Source organism: Temnothorax nylanderi, unplaced genomic scaffold, assembly GCF_030848795.1.
Source record: "Temnothorax nylanderi isolate EJ_2023f unplaced genomic scaffold, tnyl_v1.0 TNYL_tig0010_pilon, whole genome shotgun sequence".
NCBI classification, from domain to species: domain Eukaryota; kingdom Metazoa; phylum Arthropoda; class Insecta; order Hymenoptera; family Formicidae; genus Temnothorax; species Temnothorax nylanderi.
Genome location: NW_027249072.1, coordinates 1,228,711 through 1,238,591, shown reverse-complemented (window position 1 = coordinate 1,238,591; position 9,881 = coordinate 1,228,711). Strand labels below are relative to the sequence as shown.

The 9,881-nt window shown below is 36.6% G+C and overlaps 4 protein-coding genes across 4 annotated transcripts; 3 read left to right on the top strand and 1 right to left on the bottom strand.

Annotated features, from left to right (window-relative positions):
• Window positions 1-133: 133 nt before the first annotated feature.
• Window positions 134-1,738, top strand: LOC139787548 (arginine-hydroxylase NDUFAF5, mitochondrial). The gene is made up of 3 exons (XM_071726722.1): window positions 134-967; window positions 1,060-1,244; window positions 1,332-1,738. The coding sequence occupies exons 1-3, from the start codon at window positions 369-371 to the stop codon at window positions 1,619-1,621; spliced, it is 1,074 nt and encodes a 357-aa protein (XP_071582823.1). The 5' UTR covers window positions 134-368; the 3' UTR covers window positions 1,622-1,738.
• Ufc1 (Ubiquitin-fold modifier conjugating enzyme 1) lies at window positions 1,619-3,375 on the bottom strand. The gene is made up of 5 exons (XM_071726729.1): window positions 3,235-3,375; window positions 2,721-2,968; window positions 2,360-2,491; window positions 1,992-2,159; window positions 1,619-1,861 (listed from the first exon to the last, which is right to left on the bottom strand). The coding sequence occupies exons 2-5, from the start codon at window positions 2,841-2,843 to the stop codon at window positions 1,778-1,780; spliced, it is 507 nt and encodes a 168-aa protein (XP_071582830.1). The 5' UTR covers window positions 2,844-2,968; window positions 3,235-3,375; the 3' UTR covers window positions 1,619-1,777.
• LOC139787554 (SAP domain-containing ribonucleoprotein) lies at window positions 3,283-5,288 on the top strand. The gene is made up of 7 exons (XM_071726728.1): window positions 3,283-3,422; window positions 3,774-3,870; window positions 3,956-4,017; window positions 4,139-4,378; window positions 4,495-4,623; window positions 4,717-4,788; window positions 4,893-5,288. Exons 1-7 carry the CDS (start codon window positions 3,372-3,374, stop codon window positions 4,992-4,994), a joined length of 753 nt encoding a protein of 250 aa, XP_071582829.1. The 5' UTR covers window positions 3,283-3,371; the 3' UTR covers window positions 4,995-5,288.
• Window positions 5,289-5,625: 337 nt separating this feature from the next.
• Window positions 5,626-8,940, top strand: LOC139787539 (uncharacterized). The gene is made up of 10 exons (XM_071726699.1): window positions 5,626-5,886; window positions 6,152-6,223; window positions 6,298-6,448; window positions 6,587-6,832; window positions 6,938-7,084; window positions 7,272-7,389; window positions 7,469-7,627; window positions 7,703-7,896; window positions 8,058-8,127; window positions 8,204-8,940. Exons 1-10 carry the CDS (start codon window positions 5,786-5,788, stop codon window positions 8,299-8,301), a joined length of 1,356 nt encoding a protein of 451 aa, XP_071582800.1. The 5' UTR covers window positions 5,626-5,785; the 3' UTR covers window positions 8,302-8,940.
• Window positions 8,941-9,881: the final 941 nt, after the last annotated feature.

Genomic DNA, 9,881 nt, shown 5'->3' with positions numbered 1-9,881 from the left:
TTTATTATAAATTTTATATTAATTTTATTGTAAATTATATTTTATTATAAATTTATTATATTATTTATATTATAAATCTTACATATTTATTTCGTTTGTATTGCATCTTGGCATCGATGACGTTAATCTCTCTTGCAGGTTAGAAGCGAGTTAAGGTTATTCCTAACCGCAATCTCTTGATCCCTGCGGAGAATAAACCGGAGCAGCTCCAGTCGGACTTATTGTCCTCGATATCTAGAAGAGTATCAACAATTTAATCATGATAGTGAAATATCTCACATAAAAAGAAATTAGAAAAAGTTTTAGGAGGAGGAAAAAGGTAGACTAGAATTGTGTCTAATAGATCGAGATCGTAGCCCGATCGAGAAATGACGCCAAAGATTCCGTTCCGCGGGGCAAGCCAGCTATTGCACGGCAAGCTGAGTCTGCTGAGTCCTAGGTACAATACTAACGGTGCGTGTAATGTCGCATCCATGTCCACGTTGCCGCCCGACAGCCCGATGAACGTCTTCGACAGGAATGCGAAGCTGTTGCAGCGAGAACGCGCCGCCAAGGACACCGACGTCCAGCTGTATGACTACATCAAGGACGAGGTGGGCGACAGGCTGGCCGATCGAATATTCGATATCAAACGACAGTTCGGTAGGGCCCTCGATCTGGGATGTGGCCGGGGTCACGTGTCCAAGCGGATTCTCAACGAGTCCGTGGAGGAGCTGGTGCTGGCCGACATGAGTCCGGGTTTCCTGCGGCAGGCCGAGACCACGGAGGGTGTGAAAGTCAAGAGAGAAGTCATCGACGAGGAGAATCTGTCCTTCGAGCCTGACAGCTTCGACTTGGTGATCAGTTGCCTGAGTCTTCACTGGGTCAACGATCTTCCCGGATGCTTCAGACGTATCAACAGCAGTCTGAAGAACGACGGAGTCTTCCTGGCGGCTGTATTTGGCGGCGATACGCTTTACGAGTTGAGGTAAAGGCGACATTGCCAGGGTTTAGATCAAGGATCTTCCGGAGTGTCTTTACTTGAGTTTATTATTTCTGGTATTCATTCTGATAATACAGAAGTTCCTTGCAATTAGCTGAATTCGAGAGGCACGGTGGAATCTCGCCACACATCTCGCCATTCGTGGAAATCAGGGATATCGGGTCTCTACTAACGAGAGCGAACTTTACTATGTTGACTATTGATACCGACGAGATAGTCATTGGTTACCCGAGCATGTTCGAGCTTATGTGGGATCTGAAAGGTGAATAATAATACAAAATGTATTCTTGCCTAAATAAAAATTATACAACGGGTCTATAGTTGTATCACGCAATTTGTATTCGTCTAGGAATGGCCGAGAGCAATGCAGCCAGGAATCGTAATTTGCATTTACCGAGGGATACGTTGATCGCCGCTGCGTCCATATACAAGCAGCTTTACGGAAAGACGAGAGAAGATAGCACCGCATTCGTTCCCGCCACGTTTCAGATAATGTACATGTTAGGATGGAAACCGGACGCATCTCAACCGAGGCCTCTCGAGAGGGGTACGGGACAGGTGTCGCTCAAGGACTTGTACAGGCTCGATCAGATAATCAAAGACAGCAAGAAGATAAAACTGGACGACGATGACAAATAGCCTGTATTAAATAGCTTTTATTTGAACAATGTAAATACTCTATACCGCGTGTAAAAACTTAACGTACTGTATAAATTCTTCTTTCCGAGCGGTAGGCATAAAAAATAACTTATTCAACGATCGCATTTTATTTTCGTTATCCTGCGCATTGCCGATTTACGTTTTCTTTTCTTCGTCCTTGTGAACTACGATGCCCTTTTCTATAAGGTCTGGAATCTCCACTGCCAACCATGGTCCCAACTAAAAAAAAGGAAACAAAAATTGGCGTTAGAATCTTCTATGAGAATATTATTTTAATATAAACATTTATATAAACAAGTCTTTTTCACTATACGTTTAATTATTAAGCGCAATCAAGTATTTAACTTACACCAAGAGCCATTGCATGAGCGATGCCAAACTTGGGAACGTTGCGAGCCCACAATGGCTTAAAGTGATCAGTCAGGCAGATCTTGCCACCTCTATACATTTTTGCCGTTTTACCGTCTAATTCTGGTAAAGCAATTTCGGGCGCCGTTGTGGGATACGTAACGGGAATCTAGGCATTGACCAAAAAGAAAAAAGAACATTGTTCATTACTCTTTGAATCTTAAATCTCATTTTCAGGTTTTATAATTTTAACTAATAAATACAAATAAAATATTATTCAAATAGAATTCTGTATATCGTGGAAGATATTCTTTTTCCTATTTAAATAAAAAATAAAGTAAGAAAAAGGTGCCGAGCAATGTCACTCACATCAAATTCTACATCAAATTCGTACTTCAGGAAATTCTGCATGTACCAGCATCTGCCGAACCACTTGGTGCCTTCCTTATTCGATTCCAGTCGGAACCAGTCGTTGTCCGCCTCCTTATTATTTTTAACATACTACAACAATAAAATCATGTAACATGATTTTAAGTCTACGTATCAATAATCATGCATCTTAAATCTGATTATTACATGGAATATTTCTGTGATAAATGTTACGCTACTCAATAATGTGTCGTCACATTAATTAAATTAATTTTTAACATTTATAAACCAAGCAATAAAAACTGTCCATATGGAAGTGACGTTTGTAAGCTTGCGAGAGTTACGTTTTCAATTCCCTCACCTTGATGAGAGCCTGATATTCCTCCTTCAACCTCTGCACCCACAAATCTTTGTCTCTGGGACCGGCTTTCGTTTGCAACAACGGAATGTTACTCAAAGTCTTCTTCGTCGACTCGTCGACCATCTCGACGGGCTGATAAACACTCACGGACCTCACGGTTTCACGATTTGCAGGTTATGGTGCCGTCCGTGGTCGCGGTCAGTGTCACCAACCTAACGCCGCGTTCTTCAAGATTTGTGCGATAACGACTGGCGGAAAAAAACATAATAATTAATGCGCGTCTCTCCAAATAATTACGATAAAAGATACAACTTGCTTGCTTGCTCTTTACGGCCTCATTCCTGCGTTTTATTTACAATTTTATTTACGGTGCATTATTCGTTCCTCGATCGATCGATTGTTAATTCGCGGACGGTTGCATTCCTGTGGCTGCCGCTAGCCGCTAAACAGGCGTGTGTTCGGTGTGTTGCGTGTTTCGCAGTGTTGCGTACATCGTACATCCATTCATACATACCGTTCCGTTTACGCTGCAAGCAGCAAGCTGCAAGAGACGCGAAGATACGGGAGCGCTCGTACTTAAATGGCGATGAGATGCTAATCGACCGTCAATAGTGTACTTGTGTGACTCGCGATAAACACGACGGACGCACGATGGCCGACTCGTCCTACGAGAAGGGGTTGACGGAGCTGTCGAAGATGAAGGTGAGCGTCGCGAGTCGAGTCGTACGTGCAGCGGAACACGCCATTCCTCGGCGATACCCTAACCCTAACCACTAATCTCCCTCGAGCCTGGAATCGACCGGTTACTTCGTCCCGCTCGCTTCCTCTGTTGATTTTAACACGCTAAACTTCTGTTTAACTTGTTCACTCCTGTTTAACACATAAACTCTTGCTTAATCTCTTTTTTTTCCCGGAATATTAACTGGTAGTTTTATTAGTGGTAACTTTTGTAGATAAGACAGCGCGAAACGTAGATGCCGTTTTAGGTTTCCTTTTTCTTTTTCTTTAATTGTTTTCATTAAATTTCCATTACATCGTCATGTTTTTCACCAGGTGGCTGACCTGAGGGTTGAATTAAAGCAACGAGGACTTCCCACTACTGGCAATAAAAATGAATTGGTAGAAAGACTCCAGCTGGCGATTCACGGAGGTTCCGTTCTTATTCTATATTTCAGTTCTTTTCTTCGATATAAATATCTGGGCGTATTTGTAAAAGAATGATTTATATCTTATAGATTCTGCATTGTCCTTGGATGAAACAACGGAAGAGATTTTAGATGAGGATGAAGTACTTGGCGTAAGTATTTTATTCAAGTGTAACGATATTAATAAGTAATATTAATATATTCGACAATAGATGATATACCTGAATATTATATTAATTATTTTTATTATAAATACATTTGGATTAATTACAGGACGAAGAAATCGAGGAATTGTCCAGTAAACCAGATTCGCAAGAAGTCCCTGAAAAGCGAAAATTGTCTATAGAGACCAACAATACCAATGCAAAAAAGATAGTGTTGAACCGCAAACCTGTATTGGAGGAAATAAAGAATGATCAAGTGGAGAAGAAAGAAAACAAAGGGGCGAAAGTACTCGAAGACGCACCGCCAGAGAAAAAGATTATCAAACTATCGGAGCTCAGCACAAAAGAGGTAACGGAGAGAAAATTATAGCTAGAAAATATTGAGTAATAAAATTCACTTGTTCTGAACAATGCGACGCTTGTTATATTGTTTATTAATATATGATTGTGCTAATTCTCTAACAGAGATTAGAAATGAGGGCTAAGAAATTTGGAGTACCGTTATCCGAAACAGCAAAGAAGGAGGCTAGATTAGCCCGTTTTACCGTAAACAATCAAAATAACAAATCGGCTGCGTCCATAAAGACGCCCGTGGTAAGAAATTTAATAGTTTATTTTGCGGCTTGTGTTATCGAGACAAAATAATAATTCAGAATTATTTTATGACAATTATTAAATTTTTCATAGCCTACTTCATATGAAATGTTGAAGAAACGTGCAGAAAGATTTGGAAGCTCGGTATCCACCTTGATGGAGAAGGTAAACAGAAATATGCAGTTTTGTGAATATATGCGCACGTTTTTGAAGGCTGTCCTTTTTTCATCTCGCTAGTTTTATCGTAAATCTCTTGTTTATTTTTTTAGGCTGAATTAGCTGAGCGATTGGAAAAAAGGAAGGCCAGATTCGGTGAAGTGCAGCCCGCCGAGAGTAAAGTATCTAAGAATAAAATTAAGATTGTTAAATGATACTCGGTGTTATATACTAAAGCGACGATCTAGAATACAAATCTTAATTTAAGTTTTCTTATTTTCAATAAAGCTATTATACATATACATGAGGAGAACAATGACTTATTGAAGACAATGTACTTTTTAATACCATTATCACTTCAGTATTAAAGCATCCATATTTCTGTTTTCGTTTTCGCTCTTTATGTTACCTTATCGCGAATTTTTCTTATAAAGAAATAGGCGAAAGAGAGAAATTCTCTTAAAAATGTAAATGGATGTATTACCAATAAACTTACATGCGCAACAGTATTTCAGTCGTAATTTAAGTATCGGTACGAGGAACGTTACCTAAGATTTCGGAACTTTAGGACCTAAAGTTCAAGTTGATAAAGTAAAAAATTTATGCATATGTACTTACAATACGCATATGTGATAAAAAAAAAATTAATAAATTACAACAAGCTAGAACACAGTATTTCATTGTAATAAATAAGAGAACGGTATTTTCCCTTTTCTGCAAATGGTTTTGTATGCGATAACTTTTTATAGGACTATCGTTACTGTCAGTCGATCAGTCGAACGATCTATTCGAGAGAACTAGATTCTAGCAGGGTGTTTTCTTATTATGGTAATTCAGTGCCAGAACTGCTGCAGCGAGAAATCGGAGTGCCGACATGTGTTTTTCTAACAATTGCCTCCTGTAAATATTTTGTTTGTTTACCTTGACTTTTTTTTCTCACGATAGAAAAAAAACGTCATTTTTAAAGACATTCCCAAAGACGCGTGAAAGCGTTTGATGCATCGACATGCATGTCCTCCAATTGTCAATCTACATTGTATTTCACCTGTGTGTGCTTTTCTTGAATGTCCATTGCCAGGAGGCTGATACATTCGATGATGTCACGCCGTGAGTATTTTGACACTTTAGTGCGCATTTTGCCGCCAAAAATAAATTCATCATACATATGCAGCACAATTGCTTCCTAAGCTGCGTGCAGTACTTTCTTCCTTATCTTTTTAAGCAAAACAATCCACCAATCGCTTACAATCACAAGAGCTGTCCTGGATGCATATAAATATATTATTAATCGCATTGTTATATTACAAATAATATAAACATATAAATGTATTTTTAATTTAGATACTCTATATAAATGTATCTTTTATTTTAGAGATTTAGCCACTCCCGAGCTCAGAAATATACACTCGTTCTTCTATATGTCCAGCGAAGAAGATTTGTCTAAGTATATGTTATTCCATATAAGATATAAAATTTTAGACAAGTTGATAGATCATTTTGATTCCTCTTAAATTTTAGTCTGGCGGCAGAGACAAGGAAGAACGAACAATCGCTTAGCAATGCAATGACACAGCCATGCAGCTGTCGAGAACTGGATGAACGAAATACTCAGGAAGCAATCTTCTATAAACGTTTGATCGCTATATTATTATCAAATCTTGCGATACAGGCAAGTATTTGTCATGTATAACCGAAGAGAGTAGTCTAAAACCATTTAGCACATAGAAGTTTGTTACTCAAAGTCAATATATACATTCTTATTATTCGTATATGTATAATAAAACAAATTGACAAATTTTTCTTGCAGAGAATTGATGACGGATTAATTGGAACGCTTAACATAGAAGCGTCTTCTTCGCAATTCGAGTACCTTCAGAACTTTGTAAACGGCCAAGGTTCTATAAGGGAAGTCGACAGAATTCTCAACAATGCGATAAAGCGATCTGCATACTCGGCGTGTCATTATATGGCCGAGGCATCTTATTATTTCAATTTATTTACGAGCAAAGCATCGGAATATTTGATGCATTATCTATTGCTTATGAATGAACACGTAAGAATAATAGTAGTTATGTATGATGTTTAAGATTATACCTCCACATTTTGAGTTTATATATTTAGTGATGTGGATCTAAATCAATTTTCTAAACTGTTACAGTGGGACATAACTATAATCGCCTTCACACTCATAGCTAGTTTTATAATTTTGAGAAGACAAAGATGGTCTCGAGGTTTACTTATCTTTCTCATGATCGATGTTATATTTGTAATCAGTTTCTTCATAACTTGGTGGCGACTTATACAGGTAATTTATATATTATTTTATCACAGAAAATGTAGACTTTAAAGTATATACATTTGTATATTGATTATATTGAAAATTTATGTAGCATATATTAAAAATAAAGTATATAACGTATATACCTATATTTTGAATAAAATAATGACTATAGATTATAATTTTTTATTTAAAAATTTCTTCTATTTTGCAGGAAGCAGAAATTAAATTAATGGCGGCACAAGCGCAATTTGCTGAAATGCCAATTGCCTGCCAGCCGCATAAAATGAGTCTGTGGGACAAGATGTGGGAGAAGATTGCATTATTTTCCTGTGAGTATCTATAATATGTAATGCATTTTTTTAAAAACATTAATATACATTATTTGTAAGTGAAAATCTGTTCACACAGCTACAAACGATTGTGAAAAATACTATGAAACAATCATGACGAATCCTAGACTGCAAGTGACACCAGCATTTGCATTGACCTATTTTGTCACTACGACTATTTTCCAACCTTTATCGTACTTTGGATTAGTTATGTCTGAATTCATAGATAATGCTACCAGTAAGTGAATTGCTTCAATGTCAATAATGTGCAAACATTATTGAATTATTAACTAGGTTATGCATTGTTTCACAGGTAGATTAAACTTTTTTTACAAGTTTCCTGTCGTAATCGCTCTTTTCTTAAGTTTCTGTGTATGTATAATATTGATACCGTTTTCCTGGATTGGCGGATCTATTAATTTCGGTTTTGGACCATTCTTCAAATTTGGAATAAAAGGCAGACAAAACTCCAACGAGAAGAAAGAACGCATTGAACGGATTTACGAGGTATGAATATCATCGATTAAACTTATTAATTTATTTTTTCCTTTAAAGATTATTGTGTTCTAATTTAGTGATATTATTCAGAACATTTCAAATATAATAATATAAAACTTCTATAATGTTATAAATACATTTAAATGTACATACATTTCTTTTTGTTACAGGAAACTTCACCTAAGATGAGATTAAAAGATTCAGAAAAAATGAAGCAAATTACGTCAGGACAAGATAATGGTAATGCTAAAAAAAAATAGCAAGATATTTGTAATAGATTCCTATAAATAGTAAAGTAATTATTATTGCATATTAGATCCTGCTGGAGGTGACACTGGTACTGATATACAACCAAGAGAAAAACGTAAAAAATACAAGTGTGAAAATAAAAGTGGAGATGGAGATGTAGAATGAGAAAAAGAAGAGAAAAATAGAGATTGCTAACAAAATCTTCGCATTGTCATACAATGCTCCTCAATTTTGTTTATATTACTAATAATCAATTTTTTAGATTAGTAATTATTAATTTTTATACTATTAATAATTAATAATAAGCATATCGATGTTATACATTTAAAATTATAAGCTCATTTTATTTATCTTATAGTCCCTGGGTTCCGTAAAGCGCTATATCTATAGCATACGTAACGTTTACTATAGAAAATGCGCGCATATGCGCTTTACGGAACCCAGGGAATATTGAAAGACCACTGGCGGCCATAAGTCGATCCTAAAGTAACTATATAATATCGTTTTAATATCTCGAGAATATTGAAGATATTTATATTATTGTATCGTAAAGTGTGCTTTTCGTATTTTCACACTAATCTATTTTAATATCTTTTGCTTGTAGAACTCGTACTATATTTCTTAATGCATGCGGATGCGCTGCGCGTTACTGGTGCAAAAGCACTTTATATTTTCATAAATTATTGCTACTTGCTGTGATAAACATTGTACAATCGTAAGATAGTGTTTACAGGATTAGCGCCATATGTGCAGCTATTATTTTGTATAGCTTCAAGTACCTTATTAAACGATACACTGACTTAACACGACGCTTTATTACAATCGCCCATTGCATATTTAATGCTTGAGTGTTAATAAATCGGAAATGCCACACGCGCAAATTGCACAGGGACGAATAAACGGCAGATGCGGCAGAAATGAAAACAGTCTGTTGTTCGACCTGGCAGCCCGGCGGGTGCGCTTTATGTCAACTCAGCTTAATGATCGGTGAGCAAGCAAGGATTTGTCAAATTTGCTAAATGTAACGTCTGCGTTTCTCGCGTAATTTCGCCCATCCTGTGTGTACTCGCGGACGAACGGTCCAGCTGTAATTGGACGAACATGACCTCATCGAAGTACGACGATTGGAAAGTAAACTGTTGCAAAAGTCAGAGAAGTTATATAAACTTTATCCTATTTGAGAATATAAATCGGGTATTTTGTTTAATCTTTTTTTTTTTCAAGTAACATATGCATCAATTTTATTTTTAAATATTCGCAGAAAAATGCAAGACATATAACTCAATTCTCTCGTAATAAAAGCGCGATATACTTTTCATCAACATTACATTATTCTCGTCTCATTTGTCTTCTTTTGTGCGGGATGTAATTAAATATCGTTAACTATATACGTGTAAACTGTATAATGGACATACACCGTTAAAAGTGTTTTAATATATAAAGTGCACAATGTGCTCTTGAATAGAAGAAAAATTATACTTTTCCGCGATATTGGAACAATTTATTTTTTCCAGCATCGTACGATGAAATCATCCTCGTTGAATTAAGATAATATTAGACCATAGCAAATTTAACGGTGGATTGAACGACGTTTTATTTCAGGAAGTCGTTAGTTACCGTCGAGTATCTGCAAAGAATACTCTAATTAGCGTCGAAGGTCGTGTACACGAGCGGTTTCTTTCGCGCCAGTGAAAAACGCAGTTCGAAAAACTTTGAAAAATAGGAAGAGCGTCATCCTCCGTTTC